Source organism: Poecilia formosa, unplaced genomic scaffold (assembly GCF_000485575.1).
Source record: "Poecilia formosa unplaced genomic scaffold, Poecilia_formosa-5.1.2 Scaffold16, whole genome shotgun sequence".
Taxonomy (NCBI): Eukaryota; Metazoa; Chordata; class Actinopteri; order Cyprinodontiformes; family Poeciliidae; genus Poecilia; species Poecilia formosa.
This window is the reverse complement of record NW_006799955.1, coordinates 1,904,336-1,929,802: the sequence shown is the minus strand read 5'-3', so window position 1 is coordinate 1,929,802 and position 25,467 is coordinate 1,904,336. Positions and strand designations below refer to the sequence as shown.

General features: G+C 37.7%; 3 protein-coding genes across 6 annotated transcripts in view; 1 reads left to right on the top strand and 2 right to left on the bottom strand.

Moving 5' to 3' along the window:
- Positions 1-1,021: 1,021 nt before the first annotated feature.
- Positions 1,022-18,303, bottom strand: col28a2a (collagen, type XXVIII, alpha 2a). The gene is made up of 36 exons (XM_007546439.2): positions 18,186-18,303; positions 17,913-18,056; positions 16,054-16,628; positions 15,592-15,612; positions 15,439-15,498; positions 14,242-14,295; positions 13,509-13,553; positions 13,395-13,421; positions 13,269-13,313; positions 13,110-13,154; positions 12,803-12,856; positions 11,073-11,141; positions 10,905-10,973; positions 10,737-10,805; positions 9,187-9,255; positions 7,769-7,837; positions 7,585-7,653; positions 7,154-7,222; positions 6,971-7,042; positions 6,825-6,893; positions 6,677-6,748; positions 6,381-6,449; positions 6,182-6,250; positions 6,014-6,082; positions 5,865-5,933; positions 5,706-5,774; positions 5,041-5,109; positions 4,843-4,911; positions 4,677-4,757; positions 4,491-4,526; positions 4,374-4,410; positions 3,305-3,862; positions 2,935-3,218; positions 2,610-2,859; positions 1,645-1,836; positions 1,022-1,556 (listed from the first exon to the last, which is right to left on the bottom strand). The coding sequence occupies exons 2-36, from the start codon at positions 18,046-18,048 to the stop codon at positions 1,549-1,551; spliced, it is 3,687 nt and encodes a 1,228-aa protein (XP_007546501.1). The 5' UTR covers positions 18,049-18,056; positions 18,186-18,303; the 3' UTR covers positions 1,022-1,548.
- A 1,811-nt stretch (positions 18,304-20,114) lies between these two features.
- Positions 20,115-23,115, bottom strand: zgc:172182 (coiled-coil domain-containing protein 89). Its single transcript, XM_007546438.2, has 7 exons — positions 22,957-23,115; positions 21,755-22,221; positions 21,391-21,521; positions 21,177-21,313; positions 20,998-21,074; positions 20,337-20,436; positions 20,115-20,271 (listed from the first exon to the last, which is right to left on the bottom strand). The coding sequence occupies exons 1-7, from the start codon at positions 23,014-23,016 to the stop codon at positions 20,185-20,187; spliced, it is 1,059 nt and encodes a 352-aa protein (XP_007546500.1). The 5' UTR covers positions 23,017-23,115; the 3' UTR covers positions 20,115-20,184.
- A 1,527-nt stretch (positions 23,116-24,642) lies between these two features.
- Positions 24,643-25,467, top strand: part of lrp2a (low density lipoprotein receptor-related protein 2a) — a 55,130-nt gene continuing 54,305 nt past the window's right edge. For 3 of the 4 annotated variants that reach the window (XM_016668625.1, XM_016668624.1, XM_007546437.2), the window contains exon 1: positions 24,645-24,790. In XM_016668625.1, coding sequence (XP_016524111.1) covers positions 24,721-24,790 — 70 coding nt within the window. In that variant the 5' untranslated portion in view covers positions 24,645-24,720. Of the gene's footprint in view, positions 24,791-25,467 lie in introns of all 4 variants that reach the window. The other variant, XM_016668626.1, reaches the window with a different exon arrangement.

Genomic DNA, 25,467 nt, shown 5'->3' with positions numbered 1-25,467 from the left:
GAAGACACAAATGATGGAAGAAGTTGATTCAAAAAGGGATGTGCAGAGGAACCAAATAAAAGAGGCACTTTAAGAAGGTGTAACCTAAAACATTTTGTTTTTTCTAGTATCAATATTTTTATCTTATGTTTTTATAACTCTCTCTGCACTGTTGCTCAATTGCAGAGGTACTGTTGTCGACTCTTTCCATGAAACAGGAACTACAATTCCAGCTGAACAGGAGTCCTTGAGTTAAAAGGATTTTCATACCATTTTATTGCTGCACAAATGACAGGAGTGGAGACATTACAATCATAATCATTTTTTATTGTAATTAATTTGTTTCTCTCTTTGCCACAAAAATAATGGGGAGAATATTAACTAGACTGTGTAAAACAATAAAAAACAAAAGTAATCTGAAATTCTTAATGTGTCTATAGGAAGCTATGTGATTTTATCAGATTTTGACGTTCCTAAATGGGATGTGGAGAGAACTAAAGTGCATTATGTCTGCTTATAAAAATATTGTGTGTTGTTGTAGAAAAGCCTCCATATGATGTCAACCATTGATTTGCTACTAGGTCAGTTACTTTGGTCTCCATGTTGTCCTTAATATTGTGTGCATAAATGGCTGCTTAATTTAGAAAAAATAAAAAATAAAAGAAGGAAAAGCAGTTTTATACTGAAATCTTATTTTAAAGTGGTGTTTTCATAGGTCTCAAATTTACGGACATTTTAAGTATGATGCAAAGGTGCAAAGTAAATAACAAAACCTTGGAAAAAATGTCAGATTTACAAAAGCATTTAATACATTACAAAGATATGTCTTCTAATTTAAGAAATAGAAAACAAAATCACACAATGATGACTTTAATTTCCTTTGATATTTATAAAAACATGTACAAAAAAGACAGAAACCATAATTTCAATTTTATTAGTTTTAAAAGCATCTGTTCAGAAATACCACACTGTATGTGATTATATATATATATATATATATATATATATATATATATATATATATATACACACAAACCTGCTTCTATCTTCATTTTTCTGAAATTTGCAGCGGACCATTTAGAGCAGCATTTGATAATCACAGCTGCCTTTAATAACCCCGAAAACATACTATTAAGAAAAAAATTAAGAAACCCAAACAGATATGTCGTAAAAAATATATTACAGCAAATATCTTAACATGACTGTCTGGTTGGAGATATGTAACTAAACAGATGGCATGAAAAAGATGTCTGACTCTGCATTTTCTGTGGTTGTCCCATTAAATTCATGACATCTAAACCCTAAAAAAAAACCTGTTTTCTAAAATATTTTGACTACACATTCAGTCCTGAGGTAAAGAAGTTGGTTAGTTTTTCAAGCAGGTTGGTGGATATATTTTCAAAGTAATAATTTCTGAAATATATTTAATATTGAACAACATATGCTTGTGTATTTGTGTATCTGAGGACAGAAGTGTTCAAAAAGTGCAAGAAAACTGCTGAATACAAGTGAGTAAACTAGAAATATTGAGACTTCAGAATAATCACAACGTCTTTCCAAATTGTCTTCTTATCCGGCTGAAACAGAAACAAATATTTGGTTTTGGACGAAAGGAGTAAAAAGCAGAACATGCCTGTTGGACTTGAAATCACTGACTGAGCTCACCTGTTCTTAAAAAAACACAAGTGTTCTTGCATTCATCTTCACTTTCGTAGCGGTTTTCATTCCCACCGCAGCCTCCGTACCAGAACTGTGCACAGGCGTTGGCCTGTTTATCATAATACCAGCGGATTAAGTAGTTTCTGCAGGTTCCTTGGTCCAAAATGAGATTGCAGCGAGGATCAAGAGCAGGGACCTCTGAAAAAGAAATGGGTGAATTTTCAAAAAAATTTGCCCACCAAAACTAAACCAACAGATATTTGGTTACCACATGAAATTTAAATAAAAAAAGATTTTTAAAAGTAGGAATTATTATTTATAGCAAAGCAATGCACAAAGGAAAATCTCAAACTCCTAAAACCTTAACAAATGATTGTATTTCTGGGCTCAATTCTTAAATTTAATGATCTCAATAAGTCAATGCTTTTCTCCTTCTTCTACTACTAACTTTGTACTTTTCATTAACATAGAGAGTAGTCCTTCTTCAGATCTTCTGTTTGTTGTTTGTTCATTCTGCTCTGTCCCCTCAATCCCCAGTCACTCGTGGCAGGTAGCTGCTCGTACTGATCCAGGTTATGCTGGAGTTTTCTTCTTGTTAAAGGGGAGTTTTTCCACTGTCGCTACAGCCTTGCAGAGGGTTTGCTGCAAGTCAATCACTCAATGTAGTCTCCTGAGTTTCCTCAGATGGAAAACTTTTTTTAAACCAATTTAAATGACAAACTGAACTTAACTACATTACTTGCCAACTATAGGTTCAATTAGAATTGGACTGAAATGACTTATTTTGTGCAGTACTTTGGGGGATGACGTGGTGTGAATTAGAGCTATATTATGCTACATGTAATTAACTGACTTCAATTGAATTATAATATTAGCATAGCTGTTTTCACAGAATTTATATCTAAGTCTAAGTCATGCCACAGAAGTAATTTTCTTGCAATGAGCTTTTTGAGTAGAAGTGCAGAACTCACCTTTAGGTAAGTCTGGACTCACTACAACCTCCTTCTGCTTAGAGTCTGAAAACGTGTTAGACGCTGGCGTTGACAAAGGTGATGAGGATACAGGTGCTGCTGGTGATGATAAAACTTCCTCCTTGGATGCAGAACGTTCTCCTCCAGCTGATGACATTGTGGCTTTGACGACATTGACTGCAGATGTGCTGCTGCCGGTCTGCACACGAGCCCTCAGGTCTAAATCTTCCCCATCATCGTCTTCCACTACCTAAAATCAAATTATTCAATAAAATATGTTTCCTGTAGAAATATTTTGTGAGTAAAAAGTTCAGAGGACTGGTACCTGTAGAGGACGGGGATCAGCACTGATGGGCAGTGTAAAAGTGTCACCACGACGTCTGTTGTTGGTTTCTCTTTGATTTTTAACTCCCTTTTCATACCTGTTCCCACGTCCACTGTTTCCATAACTGTTATGGTCAAACCCATTATATCCATTGACATACCCTCCATTGACTCTATGAAGACTTAGTCCGTTGTTGCTGTTCCATGCCCCATTTGGGATGTGATTGTAAATGAGAGCGCCGTTTTCGTCTTCACAGAACTTGCTGACCAGTTTAGATTCCAGTGCTGAGAAGAGGCAAGAGATGTGTCAATTTGGACTGTTTGCACAAACTGAAAGTCAAAAAATATTAATACTTGACTCAAATCATCACCTGGTAGAGTGTTGTAGTCATCGATCAGGTACATGTGTTCAGAGTCTGGGTCAGAGGCAATGAGGTTAAGTTCTCGTAGGAACTCAGCCTGTGTGGGATCAGAAGAATTAACTATTCCCAAAGCATACATCTCAATGTTTGCTGCATGAGCCTCTCGCACTGCCAAATCAAGTTTGACAGGATCTCGCTTGTCTGTCTGACCGTCAGTGATGACGATGGCTACTTTTTGGACTCCAAACCGAGCGTTGAAGAAAGCCTCTTGGGTCGCCTTCCTGATAGCGGTCCCTGTGTAGGTGCCCTCACCCAGGTAAGGCATTTTTCGGATTGCTTCCTTTACGTCCTCCTTGGTCAAATAACGAGCCAGGCTGAACTCTAGCAGGACATCCAGACTGTAGAGAACCAGTCCGATCCTGGTGGAATTGCGTCCAACAGTGGTTCTGTCCACCAACCGAGTGACAAAGTCTTTGATTATCTCAAAGTTCTCAGGACCAACGCTCTCTGAGCTGTCGATGACAAACACAAGCTCCATCGGTCTTTCTTTGCACTTGATGCCACATCCTGAAATGCGGAAAGAAGACAATTCCATTAAAAACACAATTGTATTGCTTGTGCTGAGTGGACATTTGATTTAAACAAGCCCATCACTGCTGTGCAACAAATAATTCTCTAAGCACAAGCCTGCAAGAGCCAAAGGTTTTCACATGACAGCAAAACAACAGCCAGATCCCTTCTCAAGTGGTAGCAACAGAGAAACAGTTTGTTTCATTTTGTCTAGTCTGGATTTTGTCATTTGTATTTGTGTGTGCTCGTCTGAATTTTCTGCGACATATTTTCTTTTATGCCTTTCCAGTGGTTTTACTTGATGTGTGTGTTTGCTCCACACCTGTGTCCTGCTGCGTTTGCTGATCCTCAATAAGTAAGGACATAAAACTTTGGGTTTTATGTCCCAATATTGGGAATCAATGCCGAGTAGAACCTGAGGTTTGAGGTTTTGTATATATAACATCTGTTTTTGGCCAGGTCATTTGAGACAGGACACATGAAAATGACATTTGGGTGACCTTCTTACCACATATTTCTTTGATCATCCTTATAATGTCTTCTCTCTGTAAAAGGAAGCAAACTTTAAGAACTGAACAGGATGTTAGTTGAAAATAAAAGCATTTGGCTGATTGAGTGAACTTACTGTAAGGCCCGGTTCACCCTTGGTCCCTGCTCTGCCCTGTTATTTGAAAACATAACGTTAAAAATGATCACTGTGTTGATCTCATACTGCTAGGATAAACAGTTTTAGTTTCACCTGTGACTAGAGTTGGATGAATGCTAACCTGTATACCCACATTTCACACAATTACTTTTTCACATATTTTACCATTTCTCCAGGGACTCCAGGATCACCCATGTCTCCTTTTGAGCCTTTCATTCCCCTCTCTCCCTGTGACCCACGGTCCCCCTGACCCAAAGAAAGACACATTTTCAGTATAGGTAAATAAATTGGATATTGATGAACTGTTTGAATATAAATGGTAATCCGTTACTTTAGGTCCAGGATATCCTTCTCCTTGAGGCCCTCTGGGTCCAGTCATGCCTTGAGATCCTGGCTCTCCCTGAGATTAGATTTTAAATTAAATTAATTTAGCTACAGTCCTTCAAACTTAGAACACCCTATAATAAAATTGGTTATAATATGGAATAGCATTCATATTGAGTTACATTAAATGAAATAACTAATTTACCTTTGGGCCTTGAATACCTTCTCCTGGAGGTCCAGGTGGACCAATTGGTCCTGGCCTCCCAATATTACCCTAATATTAAGAAAAGATCAGGTTTATGAATCCTGAAAAAACATTTAGATACAGCATACAAGAATTTTATTCATTTTATAAAAAAAATATTAACAAAGGCAATTCTAAAAACTACCCCACGTTTAAAAATGGACAAATAAACAAATGTTATGTGTTTGATTGACTGTATGAATGTTTTCTTAAAATAACTAAACTCTGATAAAATGCACAAATTTCTCCATTTTATTTTTGAAAAAACTAATAAAAAATGTGAAATACGTTGATAAAAAAAAATACTTAAGATGTTCTGGTATTGGAGAGACTGGTTGGTGATGGTTTTAGGTGATTTTTCTAAATATTCGAGAAATACAATTTTCCTTTTGTTCCTGCAATTGTTTTTTAAGGTGAACTGAACAAGCAGAAAATATTTGTTTTATAATCTCACAGAGGATTAACTGTACCATCCCTCTTATTCAAAGTTAAATTTTACAAGGTCTGCATTGAAATAAAATTAAAGGCAACAAGCTCCCTGCTTGTTTTTGTTAATTTTCTACTTTTTGAAGCTTTTTCTGAGTTAGAGTTGTTGATGCAACTGCAAGGAATGAGATCTTCCTTACTGGTGGTCCCAGTACGCCCTCGCCTGGTGGGCCGGGCAAACCCGGTAGGCCTCTAAAGCCAACGTCACCCTGAAACAGAGATGAGGATTCCCATAAGGGCAGCAGAAACACAGATTGAGGGGGAAACTGTTCAGATCACAAAATGTCATGTTGACAAACCTTTGGACCAGGAATTCCCACTCCCTCCGGTCCAGGCTCACCTGGTAACCCTGGCACGCCTGGAGGGCCCTGGACACAGAACAGAGGCGTTTTCTAAGAGTTCTGTTTGCAGACATTGCACAGTTTTATGTTTTGGTAAATGACAATACCACAGGGCCTGGGATGCCTTCACCCTTTGGCCCAACTGGACCCGTTAGACCTGTAAGACCTCGATCACCCTGAAAACAGAAAAAAAAAAAAATCACTGATGAAAACTGACATCATTTTGTAGACAGCTCTGTGAAAAAGCACGTCAAATCTTAAGTGATAGCATTTACCTTGGGACCAGGTAGACCCAGACCCGTTTCCCCAATAGGACCAGGAGGACCAGCAGGACCAACTTCACCCTGAACACGATGAAACACAAATGCCAAACTGACTACTTAAACCAGCTTTTTCACTCCATCTTTGCCATCAGGTTTTATTTGACAGGTTAGTTCTTTGCTGCCAAAATCCATGTTCAGACCCCTGTTCTACCTTTGGACCTGATACGGACCGTCCCGGCTGCCCTGACATGCCCTGTGGACCTGGAATTCCACGTTCACCCTGAAAGAAGAGAATTGGCAAGACAACTCTGACTTAATTATGCATGTGTAAAGAAACATTTGTCCTGCCAACATCATTAAAAACTACGTATTTGGCTCTGCTTGGTTAGTGTGGCATAAATCTTCACCAGCTGCCAATTCATGGAGCTGGAGCTCCAAGGTTGTCGAATGTTTCTATCCAACAACAACGACATTAATATATTTGTAGTCTTGCATTAGGTCTCTCACTTTTGATCCGGAAGGTCCTGGAATCCCAGGAGGACCATGTAGTCCCCGGATCCCTCTCAGACCCTGGTCGCCCTAAAACAGAGAACACCACGCACGATCGAAGTGAAATCATTTTTAATCCTACACAAGAATTAATAATGAAACATACCTTCTCTCCTTGAATGCCAATGCCTTGAGCTCCCTCGGGACCTCTTGAGCCAGATAAGCCAGGCTCCCCCTTAAGTGAGTGAACAAGGAGCTCTTTTAATAGTGGCCAAAAGAATGCATGTTCACCCACTGCGCAACATGCTTTACCTTCTGTCCTGGAGCGCCATCTTCTCCTGGAAGACCAGGCAGGCCTCCTGGTCCTGGGTCTCCAGGTACTCCCTACAATTTCAGTCGGATACGTTTCATATTTTATTTTCCGAATATGTTGGAAAATATTAGCAGACTTTTCATGGTGATGAAAGCTTTAGTCACAAGAAGTGATTTATACACCTTTGGACCAGGTTCACCGATGCCTCTTTCTCCAGGAGCTCCCTGCTCTCCTGGTAAGCCTTGGTCACCCTGAAAGGAAAATGTTATTAATACACAATGTTATAAGCCATATGGCTTGTGACCCAGGGCGGTATTAGAAATGGGGACACACAAGCATTGTATTTTTAAAAAGCCATTTAGGGGTTCTCATTGTTTTTATATATATGAGGTCATTTGGAGGTTTGTGCCCCCATTTAATAGAGTAGTTTAATGTTCCATGTTTTCTTTATTTGCATTATAAATATTGTATATGTGTGATAAGTTTTTGCTGTTTAGCTTTGTATAACAGAAACCAACAAAACACTGACAGCACAATATGGATTTTTTTTCAAACTCTTTTTTTCAACTCTTTCCTTTTTTGATGCACACAGCCCGTTTCTCTTTGAACAAACCTTAGGGCCAGATAATCCTTCCCCTGGAACTCCTCTGACTCCTGGCGGGCCCCTTGGTCCCTGGACTCCCTGCATAATAATATTGATTGAACTCTTACTTAAAACATCATTTGCTACAATGGGTGGGTTTCTTTTAGTTATAAGGTAGCCTTAGCAACATTTAATCAAATTGAATTTAGCTTACCTTTTCTCCCTGAATGCCCACCCCTGTCTCTCCAGTTGGTCCGGGAAAACCTGGTGGTCCCAGTTCACCCTGGAGGTAAAGGACCATGGTTAAGACAATCCTTATCAACGGTGGATGATGATAGTTTTTATGACCAGTCTACAGTTCTCAGCTGGAACTTATTACCACAGCACAAAGAAGAAGTCTGACAAAAGGCCCATCATTACCGAAATTAAAAGGTTGGACTCAGCGCAGGCCTCCTACACAGTTTTCATTTTAAAATAAGACACTTTTCCACTCTCAAAAATCAATTTTGCATATTATCATTATGCATTTTATAATTAGGCTTTTATAGTATAATGATGTTTTTTTTAAACATCTTCAACATTCTGAATATTTAAGAATGAAATGCTTAGCAAGTCAGGTGTTCCCTATTTTTTCCTCGACTTGTGACATCGGTGGAGGCGCAAATTTGCCTTGATTAAATAAATTAAAGGATCAATAAAATAGTAACTATACCACCAAATGGAAAAAAAAACTAAAACAAAAGTCGAGTATTATTATTTTTTGATAAGTTGTGACATAAATTGATTTTATTAGCATTTCAACCTCTTCCCTATATTCACTTGCACTTTTTACCTTTTCATGTGTCTCATTGTCGATACCCGTTACTCCATGTTGAAATGGAATGTCCTTTCTGATTTATTATAAAACATATTATAGTCTGAAACTGTATCAAACAGCCAATCAGCTGGAACGTACTAATGAACTGAAAAGTGAGGGAGCCAAATTCCATGCTTGGTTTCATAACCACGTCTCAAATGTCAGTGCATGCAATTGTGTGCATGTAAGACTTTGAAACTACAACATGCAAATAAACTGACCCTATCATCTTTTCACTCTTGCAAAGCAAAAGAGAAAAGATGTTTTGATCTCAACTGACAAACTATATCCAGGTGTGTTTAATCAGCTTTCTGTCTAAAAGTGAGCATCTGATGCAAAGACGTAACATGGTTTACGCAAAAGGTTATCTACGTAAGAACAAAGCACGCTGGATCTGGATCAGAACAGAAACATTTGCTTTATTGGATAATAGTAAGTCAGAAAGGGTGCCACACATAGAAAAATCAAATTATAACATTTTTTCAAATGTATTGTACATTTAAAATGTGGCTAACTTTAATGACAAACGTTCTTTCATGTGAATTACTGTAGTTGTTTAAAATTACTAAGTCTTACAGCGCAGTTTGCAACAAGTTGTACTTGCTGCAACTTTCCCACAGCAACCAGATGTTAAAGGTGGTAAACAACCATCCAGCCTTGCTTTTATGTTATAGTGGAATATCCTGTAGCCTGGGGCATCTTTTGGGATTCCCCCTAATTTTCAGAAAGTGTACTGTTACAGTTAACTCCACTCATTAAATGCATTTACAACCCACCTTTTCTCCTTTGATGCTTACACCCTGCTGGCCCCTCGGCCCCCTCGGTCCTGAGAGCCCTCGATCCCCCTGCAGAAAAAGAAACCAGGTGAATCCCATCAATTTACATCACAGCATTTACAAATACGGCCATGTGGAAGCAAATGGGCTAAAAGTCTGTCCTGGTGGGGAAACGTAATGACTCCATGTTAATTGCCTGCAGAGCTTTTTGATTCAGGACCAGTCTGGGTAAAAAGTGGGACCTAGCTAATTTCCAGTGGGTCTCATAACAGAAGCCCATTGTCAGCCTAGATTTACTAATATCTAATCCAACCTAGGCAATCTGTTTGAAATCCACACACACATTGCAGGAACATTTGATTACTTACAATTAAATAAAATTAAAATAAAATTAAAATTAAATAAAACTTTTATATTTCTTAATGGAAAATGTTCAACAATCACATACAGATACTACTGTTAATTAATCCACAAACTGCAACAGTAAGATGATAGGATTATGTTATAACAATGCACAATCTGTAATTTGCAGAAACTTTCTAAGTCATCTCGGTTCCTTTCTATGACCTTACCAGGTATTTTGTGGAACCTTCTATGTAACTTTCAATGAACTTTCAGGAAATTATCAGATTCTGTCTTGGAACTTACAAATGATTTTTATAAAACTTACCAGATGTTTTCCAGAACTTAAAATGCGCATTATGAAAGTCTGACGGAACCTTAATCAAACTTTCACAAAACCTAGCAGGCACATTCACCTAGCTTACATGGAGGTTTCTGGAACATACCAGGCGTTATAATGAAACTTTGGTGGAACTTGCCGGGTTCCTTCAGGAACTGGGTTAAATTATGAAAGACACTTTCATGGAACTTCGGCTGAACTCATAAATTGTGTTCTGCAGATGATTGTCAGAAGTTTTATGAAAGTTCCTGAAAGTACCTGCTAAATTTTCATGAATGTTCCATCAAAGTTCTCTGGAACTTTCCAGAGGTTACCTTGTAATTCAACCAAGTTCCTGAAAGTACTACAAATTATACTACCACTTATGTTTTTTTTTGTTTTTTTTTAAGTTGAAGTAAGTGCTTTGCTACCAGCTGTGCATTTCTGTCCTAAATGTTGAATGGATCGTCTTCTTTGTGTTTCAGGAGGCAGCATGCCTTGGCTTGCTTGGATCAAAGCTCTTAGAAGCAGAAACCAAGAGAGTCAACAGTTGAGCTGCGAGTCAGTGAGCTGGAGCAGGGGCTAACCTTGACAGACTGGAGAATGGCTCTGCTAAGATACAACCAAATTGCCTCTCAGTTACGGTTTTAAATTCCATCTTTTGCACTTGACTTTATAATATCTTCATTTCCTGTATAGTTTTCAGTCTAGAGTTTACTTTTAATGGTTGATAACAACAGTTTCTCTTTGTGCCTTAGTTAGCTGACCTCGACTGAAAACATATTTTTATCAATACAGCATGTGAAAGTCACTGCATCCTTCTGTCATCCCTTAAAAGAACAACTATTTTTATTAGCTTCCTATCTAATATGCAGCACTTAAAAATAACCTTTGGTCCAGGAAGTCCTTCTCCTTGGGGTCCTTTTTCCCCTTGAACGCCTTGCTGTCCTTGAGGTCCCTATAAAGAAAGTAAAAATGTACATGTCACCCACACAGTAACAAGAAAATGAACAATATTAGTCTAAAGGAGAGTCACAAATTGTGTGTTGTAACTTACAGGAGGACCAGGCTCTCCCACCCCATGAGGACCAGGAGGACCTGGTCGGCCCTGGAACCCCATGTCACCCTACGAATTAATAAAAACTTATTAAGTGACACTCAATGACAATCATTTATCACAAATATTTACAAAAAAAAATTATATAGACTATGTATGATGACTTACTTTTGGACCAGGAAGTCCAATACCAGTTTCTCCTTGAATTCCAGGAGGACCCGAAAGGCCTCGTTCTCCCTGCAATTAAAAAAACTAAAACAGTTTAACAAGTTTTTAAAATATTTTTGTGAGTCTTAATGCTTGGCTTTAGATTCATTAATAAGTAATAAAAAATAAGCAGTTAACCTGTTGACTGGAGTCGATAACAGTAATGGAGTTCTCGTTTAGAAAAAACACATATCAGTCTGTAGCTAACTGCTAATCAGAGATTCGCACCATCTTAGAAGTTCTCCAGTTTAGGAACACAAAATGCAAACACTAATTTATGAATGACTAAAATGTTGACACACGTTTTACAGGTGGTAAATACATAGAAGTGGAGGATTATTTACATAGAAACAATAGGCATGCGTGTTAACTTTTACTCTGACCTCAATATATGTTTCACACAGGAGGATTATTGATGACGCACCACCTCCAACCTCCAGTTTCTGGGCAAATAATTACCTGTTTTTCTGTACATCACTGCTCAATGTAAATGTGATTATGTTTGACAAGTTTATGAAATATTCGGTAACACTTTATTTGAAGGGGGGTGAATAAGACTGACATGACACTTTCATAAACATGACATAACACCTGTCATGAACATGAATAAGTCTTCATGAATATTTATGACTGTTGTCATAAAGTGTCATTCGGTAAATTATGACACTTTTAATACAAAGTTGACATGATTCAAAATGTCTTTGTTATGACAACTTGACATTAACCAAAAAATCATTACTGATATAAATTTGTTATAAAAGTATTACTGATTTCACTTTAAAAATTAGATAACTTTATGTTATTAAAGGTAAAGTTTAAACAGTAATGATTTCCTGGTTAATGTCAAGTTGTCATAACAAAGACATTTTGAATAATGTCAACTTTGTATTAAAAGTGTCATAATTTACCGAATGACGCTTTATGACAACAGTCATAAAGATTCATGAAGGCTTATTCATGTTCATGACATGTGTTATGTAATGTTTATGAAAGTATCACGACAGTCTTATTCACCCCCCTTCAAATAAAGTGTTACCAAATATTCTTAGTTAAATGAGACTGGGGGATATTCAAGACAGCAGAGATTTATTTTCTGTATTTTCCCATTTAACTTAGGTAGCTATTAAAAATGTAAATATGACTGTGAGTAATATAATGATTTCAACCTTTTATGGTATAAAAGCATATTATCATTATGCATATCATCATTATGCATTTTATAATTAGGCTTTTATAGTATAATGATAAGTATTTATGAGATATATTCAATTCTACAATAGCTCATTCAATGGGGAGGAACAAAAATCATACTAAGAGACCACTAAGACTCCAGTTAATCCTAATCCTAATACAGATATTTCCATGGCCAGACAGGCCACACAGACTTTCCATCCATGGCCATAAATGTAAGCCATGTTTGAGAGACTGACATTGCTGCAGGGACTTTTCTTTTGCTCTGTATTTAGTTGCAGGAAACAGGCCAAAAGAGATCCTGCATTCATTATGATGATTGTAGTAGTGAGTCATGACGGGGGTAAGGAGGGCTTACAAGTGTTTTGCTTTGGGGTTAATACCAAAGTATTACAGCTCCAAAACTCTTGTTCAAACATATCATAAAAGGAAATGCAGAGCAGAGGTTGCAACATATACGTGGGATGAGCAGAGTAAAATTAGTCAAATAAGAGACTAACCTGCTTTCCCTGAGGCCCCTCTGGTCCAACGTCTCCATGTGGTCCTGGTAACCCCTGGGCAGAAAATCAAACAGAAATTCATAGAATGATCAAAATGTTTTCATTTCGCAGGTGATTTTTTTCCCCCCATTCCTAATATCAAATAGGAATCCAGTGAGTAATTCATTTTGGTCCATAATACTTCATTTTAATAGTGCAAAGTGATAAATGTATACCATATACATTTTATTATCATACTTTTTCAACAACAAATAAAAGACATAAAGAACATGGAAAAAATATTAGTGTCGTATGAAGTATTACAAACCTGCAGACCTCTTGGCCCTCTTGTTCCAATTGAACCTTCTGGGCCCTGAAGCACATCATACAGAAAAAAAGAGTTACTAATTAAATCAAAGTGTGAGGAGAGAAGAAAAAAACAATCAGCAAACTGTAGATTCAGCAAGTATCAACAACACTCTCATACCCTGTCTCCTTTGATTCCTGGAGTACCGCACTCACCCCTCTCACCCTGTGCAGAAATTACACATATTAAACATGTATATGCATATATGGAAACAACTTTTCTAACTTTTTGGATTGATCTGAATACCTTATCTCCTTTGTAACCAGGCTTGCCCTGCAGATAAAAGTAATTACTGATTTTAATACAAGACGTTGAGTATCAGCAAAATAATCTGTTTTGTTCATGAGTAACAGCATTTACCTCAGTTCCTTCTCGGCCAGGTATTCCACTTAATCCTGCTTCTCCCTGATGCAAAAGAGATATTTGGCAATAACTGCTTTTGTTTTTTTTTTTTGTTTTTTTTTTTACTTTTAGCTAAAATAGAGCTGGAAAGTCTATGTTCTTTAAACAGAAAAGCTCAAGAAAATGAAATAAAATTTTAACTCAACTTTAAATTGCATCAACAGGGCAATTTTTAAGTACCTTAAACCTGCATTCTTTATAATGACCAACAGAGGGCGACTTCAGGAGTTTCAAACTTCAAATTGGTCACAAATTGATATTGGACTTGATCTCCTGGATTGTCTTGGTAAATATTTTGCTGCTGAGAAACATTGTCAATCATCATCTTGGTTCTGTAAACATGTGAGCCAAAAGAGGAAACCAGATAGAGATGTGGTGTGTTTGTTTTAGATGAATGTTGTCAATGATTTAAAAAAAGTCCTCACAATGGCGTTTCTTGAAACAGTTTCAGAAGCCCTGAGGTTTTACATTTCACATTTCACATTACATTTAGTTCATCCATCCACCAACCCCAACACTTGCTTTGACTGGCAAGTAAAACAAATATTTGATTGACATTTTTCTTCCATGTTACATTTTTCGGGTGTATAATTCTAATTATCACATGTCGTTAACAACAACCCTTTGACAGATTCCACATGAGCTTGTTTTCACTGCCAGTTGGGGAATTTCCCAACTAAAAGCAACACACCTTTTGCCCTTTCTGCCCCGGAGCTCCATCATCACCGGGGCGACCTTTCTTACCCTGAGGAAAGGAACAAAATCGGGGGTCAAAATTCAGCGATTTTCTGTGTTTGACATTCTGTTCTCTTGTTGAGAAGAGCTCAAATGGCTTTAACAATTAATGCCTTGATCCTACGACCCATAAATTAAAGCTTGTCATGAGGAAGTTTTGCAAAGTGGAAGCTTGATTCGCTCCAGACAGGTATCGTTGACAGCACTCAGTGACTGTTACAAGAAACGAGCTATCTTGTCCAAACACGGAGCGGTTTCTGGTCTGAGTTGCACCTGGCCCACAAATGCATCTGTTGCTATAAACCACACATTGCTGCCTGATGGTCATTAAACTAATGAGACCAATTATGAGAGCCTCTATTGTCTGGGTGTAAGAATTTGAGGAATTTGTCCGAGGTGAGGGCACCTGGACACCCAGCTGTCAGTTTACCTCAGAGCTTGACCATAACTAAGCTGTTTGTTTGAGGAGGGGATGGGACTGAATTTGAGTCTAGTTAACAGTGAACATAAGCATTCCCAATAATTGGATGACTGTGTCTTCATGATCCCCAAATGGCACAACAGGCTTAGCAGATAGAAAGTAATGTTACTATAGCAAAGCTTGTGTATGAACAAGAGGGCTCACTTCAACATAAACTGTGTGTCTCATGCATTTTTAGTTAAAACATGCTTGTTCTTCATTCATTGATGTTACAAACAGTGGGTTTAGTATCCAGAAATTTTAAGTAAGAGTAGCAATATTTCATGATAATATAATTCAAGTGAAAATAATTAGCATAGTGTAGCTACTCCAAAAAGTTTAGTTTTTATTTTTAAACTGGCTAATGTAAATGTGATAGAGTAAATGTAGCTAGTTAGTATGTAAACAGTGTGTTTGACATTTGTGACATCTAATCAGACTGAACTGTTTTGCAGATATTCCATAAACAGCATTGTGACTGGAATTGCACCAAAAGTCATTTCTATAAAGCATTGTCTGTAAGGAGTTGAAGAGAAATGCACAACACACTTTTCAGAGTTATGAGTACACATTTTGATAAGCACAAACTGCATTTTTAGTACATACAATTGTAATAAAAAAAACACTAAGGTTCAGGGTCAAAATGAAAGCAAAATTTGGAAAAATGTGGCTTTTGTGAGGGTAAATGCTCACCGCAGGCCCGCTGGGTCCCCGTTCTCCTTTCTCACATGCACATCTCTGAGCCAAGGGACACTTGAAAAGCAAAACAAAACACATTTTAGTCAAATCCAATTACACTGCATCAAATGTAAACTTTTTCTCAATCTAACTTGGGAATGTACTTACTCCTTCATCAGCTAGGCCAGTCTGAAAAGAAAAGGGAATCAAGTGAAATGCAGCGTTTTTAGGTAACAAGTTAAATTTACTGCACTCATGTAGAGGATGTTGGTCACAAAAGGAGAATTTTGTAAGAGATGATTTTAAAATAGAAGGCACAACCTTATACAAGCCATGCAATCATAAAGAGAAAAGTAAATTCTACTTGTTTGTACAAAGCAGTTGCAGAGCATTTGGAATCTTTATTTCCAGTGTTTGGTCAAATAAGTCAAACAGTTTTTGTGTAGCTGTAGAGATCAGCATAAATCCTGATCTGGCTGGCGCGTTCTTTCATTTGTTTCTCCTGAGCATTGTCAAATACCTGAACATGCCTGTCCACATGTACATTCTGGAGAGACGCTGGTTTAAACTCAATACAACCCTTTCCCTTTTGTGTGTGTTGTCAGGTGACTGGCAAGAGCTCGCACTCACTACTTCAGTGAAGATTGTTTGCAGAATGTCTTCGTCTTGCAGATTGTGGAGGAAGCGGGAGGCCGGGGAGCTGGCCAGCAGGCGGAGTTCGGCCATGTTGGTCGGCTCGTTGGCCGTCCCGGTGATGCCCAGAGCGAAGAACTTGATGCCCTGGTTCTTGGCATCAGCAATGGCAGAAAAAATGTCCGGGTTTCTTGGGTGCGAAACGCCGTCTGTGAGCAACACCACCACTTTGATGCTTCCAATTCTGGATTCCTCCTGGTAAATCTTTGTCATATTGGTGATTGCATAGGTGGTGTAGGTGCCATGTCCAATGTAGACTATAGGCGTGATCCGGTTCTTGAAGTTTTCGGGTCCCCTCCAGTCTTTGAGGGTTTGCTCCTTGATAACATGACTGCTGTACTGCAGCAAGGCCACTCTGGAACTCAAGCTGCGGCCGCTTTGCAGCCGCACTCCTTGGAGTCTGTCCACCATGTCCATCGCAAAACGCTTTTCCTGCTCATGATTGTCTTTCGCGCTCTCAGAACTGTCCAACAAGAAAGAAAGCTCCAGGCTGCAGTCTTCATCCAGGATGGCTGTGAGGAAAAGCAAAAAAAAAAAACAAAAAACAAATTTGCAGTAGTAACTTAAGGTTTTTGCAGGTTAACTAAACAGTGACTGGCATATCCACAACTTCATGTAACAGCGGTCTAGATAAGCATAGAGTTATCCAGCCAAGTAGATACTATAGTGTTGTAAAATATCACAACATACACCCCAACTTAATTCAAAATAGTAACTAAAGTTTACAAATTTTAACATATATTAAGAGCTTGCTGGTCTACAAGAAGTCTGAGGGAGGTGGTTTTACTCTTAATTTAGGGACTAATTTTAATCTGACAGAAGAAAGAAAATGAAAAGTTGAACTCAAGGTCTTAGAAATAGCTTTCAACACCAGAACAACAATGGATTGCCTCACTGAGTGATTGGACTGCAGGAGTGGTTACACACGAACTCCTTTAGCTTGAGAAATGGCAGTTTCTGTTTTGGCTAGAAAATTCCTCTTACTAGCTGCTGGTTTTCAGCTTAGTCCTTTTTGGATTTCTAGATTGAGCTGCGGATTCAGAGTCCTGTTGGATACAAAGACAAACCCTTTTAAAGAAAGTTACCAAGTGACGCTATCCTCACATCCACGGTCAACAGAGGGGATATTGAATAGTCGAATGACTTGATGTGAAAAATAAATAAAAATAGTTTATGATGCAAACAAAACCATTTGACGCTACTGAAAAGTAATGGTCCAGTCTAACTGTGTGGGACAGGACTTTAGTTTTACTGAATCAGCCTTTACAGCTCCATGGGAGGCGTCGTTATTAGAGGCTGATTAATCAATGATAGTTGAACACTGGAGACACGTCATCTTAGAGAGTATATAAAATAATGGATTATTTACATTTTTTAAAGTGACTAACTTGTTTTCCACTATTCTTCTTAAAACATATAATCATTTCTATAAGTAAACAGACAGGTTCATAACATTTAAGGTGTAGCACATTGTTATTCAACAAATTATAGTTTATCAGCTAATTATAGTTCATTAAAGCCCTTTGAATTTCTAAATTAGCACAATTTCTTCCATATAATAGAAACTTTATCAGAATTTTTTTATACATTCAAACATCTGAAAAAAAAAAAAAAAAAAAAAACTATTATTCTTGAGTAAATGTCCAGCTGGGACATTTTAAAATACCCTTATAATTGCAGGTAAAAGGTCAAATCTGAGGTGTTTTTGAGGACTACAACAGATAAATAAATAATACTGATGTTGTGCTGTGACAGCTGTCTGAAGAATTTTTCTAATTTTCCATCAAATTTCTCACCCTGTCCATCATGGATACTTGCAGCTACCGGCCTGGCTCTGGATTTCTTGTACATTTTCCTTTCCTCGGTAAAGTCTTGAGCCCAAATGCTGGAGATTGATGTGACCAGCAGCACTGATGTAAAACAGGACAGCATCCTGGCCCCTGAGGAGAAAGTGACACCCAATCTGAAATCAAACAGCTTTACAAATCCAGGTACATCAAAACATAGTGGCAAGAAGGAGCAAAATGCACCCTGGAAACAGTATGACAATAATCTTCACAACGACTCACTCTTTCAAAGATGTTCAGTTTTCCGGTTCTTCTGCTTCCTGCCAAATTGCGAGCTTGAGAGATGAAGCAGAGGGTCAGCACAGACCGTAGGCCGACTGTGCCCCGCAACGGCAGCAGACACTCTGGGAGAAGAGATTGAAAGAACCAGAGATGCTCCCTCCTCCTTTATAAGGGGACAGATCTTGTGGAGTCGTGCCAAGACTCCTGCTGTTGCGTCAGGGGAGGAGAATGCTGTTGGGATGAGTTGTTAAGACTAAAAAAACAATGTATGTTTGCAGAGAGTGGTGTTTTAAAACCTGCCAGTGAAGGTGGCTGCAGATGTGCACATTTGCAAGTGAAAAACACATTTTAAAGTCATAGTCTTCGCATTGTTTGATTGGAATACCACAGGTTTTTGACACTTTTAAGTTACAGAGCCTGTTTGAACTCTTACCACTACTGGCACACAAACCAACACCACCTCTGTGACCGGTGGGTTTCTTTGGGGAAAACTGAACCTGACAACAGAGTTTTAGAGCTGAGATACAAAACAGTTTGGAACGGTTTGAAGTTCAGAGGCCATAATGGAAAAGAGCCGGCCACCTTTGGTTTCCACCCAGGACTTTGGAACAACCATAACGGCTCTGGCTGACTAAATGGGGTTGATCCAAGGTCAAATAACTTCATATTGTTTTAAATACCAAGCAACGGCCACCAGAGTGCGTAAAGGACTCTAGTGGCCTCCCTAGGACTCCCCACTTAAATAAAAAAAAGTTGTTCCAAACTCAAGGTCTAAACATCAAAGATCCGTTGTTTTTGGATTACAACACAAGTATTAATTTAATGAGGTCTTGGAAAATAATCAGTGGAAGTATTTGATGTTTTAATTAGTTTAATCAGCATTTAAATCAAAAGAAGTTTTGCACCAGCAGGTGAGTGGCATGCAAAATATTTCCAGCAGATAAATTACTGCAACCTGCAGGCAACTCTCCACCCTCCCGACCCTGAAGAATGACCATCTGACCATTCAGTGGTCCGGTTGACCTTTAAGTGATCTCTTCCTGGTGTGCTTAAAGATGAGCTGGGTCCTGTGCAGACTGGCAGAAAGTTCACAGAGGCTTCTTCTGCCTATGGTGCTCCACGATGAAGAGGCTTTGTGTTGGAGAGCCCCAGGCGACAAGTAATTAGAGGAGACTTTCTGACACCAAGGAATGTTGCACTTAATGACAGTTCAGGAAAAAAAAAAAGCAATCCCTCTCCATCTTTGTTCCACTGACAACGATCAAAAATGTACATTGTAGGGGATTTTATAAGTATTTTTCTGAGTAATGTTCCTTTATAGGCATCAATGAATAGATTATTTAATTAAATGTTATCGTTGAGCTTTGGAGTATTTTTTTTTTCTTATCTCTCTTACCATTGACATTTTTGTGGTGGTAACATAAACTTGGGTTCTCATTCAGCCTTGTTTTCCTACAGTTCCAGCTCTTGAATTTTTTCATAAGGGAATAGCACTATGTATTTTCCAGGAACATAGTGCCATTTTATAGCACAATAAAGTAACTATGTTGCCCTCAGTTGTGCTGTGTAAATCAAACATGATCTTAAAAGACATTTTACTTCGCAATTTGACAAAATTGCGCTTTTGTCTCTTTAAGAAGCTCCTGCATTTCCGGACACAATATCCCAAAAATGTTCACCCAATCACATCATAACATGCTATAAAGCTCAAAACACGTTGATTCTACATGATACCACACATTTAATGCTCCTCTGGCAGAGGAACATTCATAAATGTGTTTTTCCTTTGAGGCTGTGAATATTTGTAAAGTTTCTTCTCCAGAAACAATGAATCATTCTAAGTGGGTGTTCTATTTCCATTCCATTCTTATATATAAAAATATATATTGGTACAAAAAAATATGAGAAAGCCTTTATTACGTCTAAACATTCTTTGTGAAAGATATTTTATTAGGAATTAGTAAGAAAAACCACTCTGCTACATACATAGTGCAAAGTTTCAACCTATAACATGGCGAAGTTTTTGATTTAAATTCTTCTCCTGAGTCAGCAGGTTGTTGCTGTGCTCCTTGAAGGCATCAAAATCCTGTAGAAATACCACACGTTCAGCGCTTTGATGGCCTTAAATGAAAGATTTGTGGTAAAACAAACCTCGTTCAGCTTCTGCAGCTCTGACATGGATTTGTCCAGAGCATTCTGGAGGTACTTCACTCGTGTGTCTATATCCACTGCTTTTGCGTCCAATGCAAATCTGAGGAAAAGTTAAGATTGCATTAATAAACACACGTCAGACAACAGAGATGGAACCATAATGATATGAGGCCTCAAAGATGATTACATAGCATTTCTGGTTTAAACAGGACACCATGTTTAAACCTGGTGTCCTCTCTACTCATATTGAGAGGACGTATTGGAAAACTCTATAAAAATGCAAAAGTGGGGTTCCCCTCCGCCCCCTAAACTGTGGGCCCCTGCAGCGCCTCGAAATATGCCATCATATCTCGAGGCGCTTTTCCATAAGGAGAGCATTAATCAGCTTAGGCAGACAATCACATCTCAGTGGGGTAGTGTTTGTGTTTCTTCCATTTTCAATAAATTAAATACAGTTTGACTCTGTTTACTCATTATGTTCCCTCTACAACCAGTTGTGTGCACTTGGTTATATTTAGGAATTATAGTGGTGTAAATACATAACATTTCAATAAAATTAATTGAAATTTGTGACTTTATTGTGAGAAATGCTAACATAGATACTTTTGCAGGGCACTGTATAGTATAAACATGGCATTAACTCATGGTAATTGTATTTTACCTTTTCTGTGCTTCAATTTTGGCTTTTTCCTCATTTTTCCATTTTGTTTCCAGCTCCTGGATTTTTTCCTGTTTTTCCTGTGTGGAAGATGAGTTTGTATGGAAAATCAACACTTTACAATTTTTTTTTTTTTTTGGCAAGTATTAGTGTTTTATTAATAACAAATAATTTTAATTTACCTGGATTGATTTGCCTCTTTCCATAGAAATGTCCAATAATTTCTTTCTTTCACAGGTCAGATGCGCTATGGTTTCTTTTAAGCTCGTCTCCTTCAACGCGTGTTCTTCTTGAGCTTCTGAAAGTTTTAGCTTCAAATCTGAAAGTTTGGAAGAACAAACTTTATACATGTGCGGCTGCATTACTTGTAACTTAAAAATGAACAGAGTTATCTACCTTCACAACTTTCCTCAGCATTTCTCTGTTGATTTTGAGCATCAAGCAACTGATCCAGTAGTGATAACTCTTTGACTCGATGCTGGACTGCTTGTTCTCTGAGGTTTGACTCACTTTCAGCGATTTTCTCACTTTAGATATGAGATGATATGATTAGGGACCTCAATAAAGAACAGCAGGTCAAATAAAAACATAAAGCATAAAATTGATGATGAGTCAAAATCAAAGGTTCCCTGTATTCAAAAATCCACATATTTTGCCTTTGCTATGACATCCCTAATGTTTAAGGAGGCTGGGGATGTAAATCATTGATATATCTTTTGAATCTGACTAATTTAATGAGAAACAAGTTTAAAAAAATTACCTGAATTTCTGTTCATTAGCGGTACATTTATCTCTGAGCAACTTATTTTCTTGCAGCAGTTTTTTAACCAGCATTTCTTTATCATGTAGTTTCTGTGAGAAGAGTGAATCATTTTCCAACTGCAGCCGCTTGACTTCCTCCTTTAGCTCCATGTTCTGGTTTTTGTGCTCCTCCATGAAATGAATGATTCCCTGATTGTTGGCCGCCAGATCTGTGAATCTACTTTTTAACATATCTGCTCTCTTTCTTTCATCCTCTAGTTCTTTCTGGCAGAGGGCTAGTTGGTCCTCAAGGTCAGAGTTAACTTGCTGAAGAGCTTGATATCGCACAAGGGTTTCATCGGCTCTTCTTTTCAGTGTGTAGATCAAGGTCGACTGCTCATCTATCCTGGACCACAGTATATCCCTGCTGTCTTTGAAATCAGAATTTTGTGGATTTGAATTTGATGGCTGAATACCGTCTACATGCTGGGGGGAAAAAAAAGAAAGAAAAACAATCGTGGGTTAAAAACATGTCAACAGTATCCACATTCATGGTGATTCATCTAAAGACAGGTTTTTCTGCTTTTATTTATTATTATTATTATTATTATTATTATTATTATTATTTTCCCCCAAAAGCACTGAAACTTGCAGTCTTTAGTAAAACTGCACATTACAATTTTCTCTTTTGGTTATTGTTTTAAGTCTAAATATTTTACATTTAAAGAACTGTGGCAATAAAATGAACTAGGCCAAAACAGGAACTTATTTTATTAGGTGTTGCTGATATTAAAAACAAGGGGAACTGAGGAAAAATATTGATTTTATTGATGTTCATTTGTTTTCTTTTGGTGTTATTTTTGTGTTTTTAAGTCACATATTGTTCTAATACAGAAAATACTTGTATTAGATGTTCAAACTGAAACATCAATTTTCCTTGTATGGTGTTTTCCCAACAGCTCTTTTTTCTTTTCTTTTTTTTGTTGTTGCAGGTTTTACACTTCAACATCCCCACACATGACGTTTAAAACACGTTCAGTTTGGAAGATAATATCTTAATCCAACATTTAATAATTACATATTTCATAAACAAGCAACAAAAGAAATATTCCGAGGTATGTTTAACTGAGGAACTGCTTTGACAACTGTTGCTAGTTGTCGCTCACTGCTGATCAAACTACTGTCCGCTAATATTGGTTTGAATTGACCTTTTTTACGTACCTCCATATTGATTTCGTCCTTCTCAGAGACGTCCTTAGAATCTCTATGTGGACTCGTCATGATATGCCCCGGAAAATGTCTAATTTTATGCTAGATTTTCCCCCAACTGGACTACAGTTAGATTACCAAGTGTTCGGTTGCTAATAGCAACCGCTCTATTTTGTTTTAACGGTAGATTACAAACTAGTTTAAGGTAAATACCGCCACCTATCGTACCCGAGTATGTAGGGGAGAATCTAACACATCACGTCACAAAATATCAATCCTACAAAATGTACATTTTTTTTTTTTAGCAGGAATTAAATCAGTGTTCATGGTATCTTTAAGCCGCACCCCCTTAGGATACACTGGATTTTTTTTTTTTTATTATTCTGTTCCCTCGTAATAAATTTGCGATGATAATTTTCAATTTAAAGTTGTACATATTTTACCTTAAAATATCGTTGGTGAAAATGTGTTCAGTCACTCTTAATTATTTATGAAGGTGTTTATGTTTGTGTAATATCTTCAAGTGGACAATAAAAAATACGAGGAACTGCACATGAAAAGTCATAAGTCGAAGACTATAGAACCAAAGCTGTCAGCAGATGGCGGTATTATCCCGTGAAAATAAAATGGTCCAAATAGTTTATTCTTTCTTTCTTAATTTCTTCCGTCCTTTCGTCATTTAGCTGTAACAGTATTTCCCAGGTTCTATCCCTTTCTTACCTCTCATCTTGTGCATAACTTGTTTATCTGGACTTCCGTTATCGTACCCATCAGATAAAATATTTTAGTTAATTTTGTTTCTTTGTTCAGTGTAAACTGTCCACGTGTATTCTTATAAGCTACATTTCGATGTCTTTAAAATTATTTAAATGTAAATATGCTCATCATTTTACCGATTACTGTAAAATTGTCTGTTTCTTGAAGAAAATGTCAAAATTTTAGAGTTGATTTTTTTTTTCTTAAAAAATGATGCATGTTTAGTCTTTTTATTATCTTTTAGGAGATGCTTTTCTCGTTTTCCACCAGAAAAAAAAAATGTACGTATTGGCCGAGATAAATTATTTTTTGATTGAAATCTGCCAGTGGCAGATTTCAATTTTAAAACATAAAGCATCCGTCTGTAGCGCGGATGATTTGTTGGCTTTGCCATTTTGTCCGCACGATGGCGACGTTGAGCTTCTTACAATGAACCTTAGAAATTCTTCCTCTTGGGTTTAGACGTATTGATTTGAAGTTATACTACAAGGATTTATTTATTTTCGTTTTTAATTGTGAGAGTAGAAAGCGATTTAATTAAATAATAATAATAACAATAATAATAATAATAATAATAATAATAATAATAATAATAAACATTCAGAAAGTTAATTGTGGTTTGTTTTGTTTATCCCCAGTTTCATTTATGTGTTAATTCCAGCTCTCCTAGTCTGTTTTCCCAAGCATGAATATACAGACCCTCTGTTAGTTCCCAAGCGTGGGGCAAAATTATAACAACGACGACCCGCTGAGAGTGTAAAATCACTGGCTCTCAGGAAAGCTCGGACCTGCATGGCATTATGCAGCTTCCAGGGCCCACAAGGGATTTATCCAACGTGCCGAGGGCTGGGCTGGGAGCTGGGAGGAAGAGGAGGAGGAGGGGGACGGCGGTCCTGGCCTTTGTGCACGCCCCCTTTCATCAACTAGCCGGCCGAGAGGGACAGAGGAAAGCTACAGCATCCCAGCCTCAGTCCTTACAGCTCCTCCATCTGCAGCGCGGAGCTGGACGGGCCAGCCACAATGTGGAGAGCACCGCCGCTTCAACTCTTTTTCTTCTTTTTATGCTCTGTTAGATGGTGCCATGCTGACGGTAAGTTTTCTAACTCTGTTATTCCTGCTACTTCCAGTTTCTGTGTGAGAAAGTTGAATGAGGACCTGGAGAGTTACATGTGACTCAGCCTGTGCACTTGTTGCTCATCAGTACAAAGCAGAGGAATTCAAGCTAATCAACTAAATACACACACACACACATATTGGGTTCAACATTTTAGCTGCCACATAAATATATATGCATATGTATATATATATATATATATATATATATAAGATAATCCTGCTACATATAAAAAAATATCTATAGCAGGATTATATACATATATATTTCATTGTAGATTTATTTATTTTTTGTGTTTTTAATGGAACCACTTTAGAGACATTTAGAGCTGCCAGTTTTTACCTCCTAGTTGTAGTTTAAAGGTTGAGCACAAAGCCTCTCTCAGGCAGATTGGAGAACTTTTGCCTGAGCTTTACTGTTGCTAGGTAGCAGAAACGAGCATGTGACTTACAGACAATCTGTGAGGACTGAGAGACTGCTGGTACAAATCTCATTCAGTGGGGCAGATTTTCACTGCCCACCCTAAACTGCATGAAATAATCTCTGCTTTTTCTCACATATGAAAGCGAGAAAATGCTTAGAAGCAACTCTGTGAATGTGACAGCCTCACACTTGTGCATGTTGTTTGCAGCACAGCTAGATCCTGCTTCTCA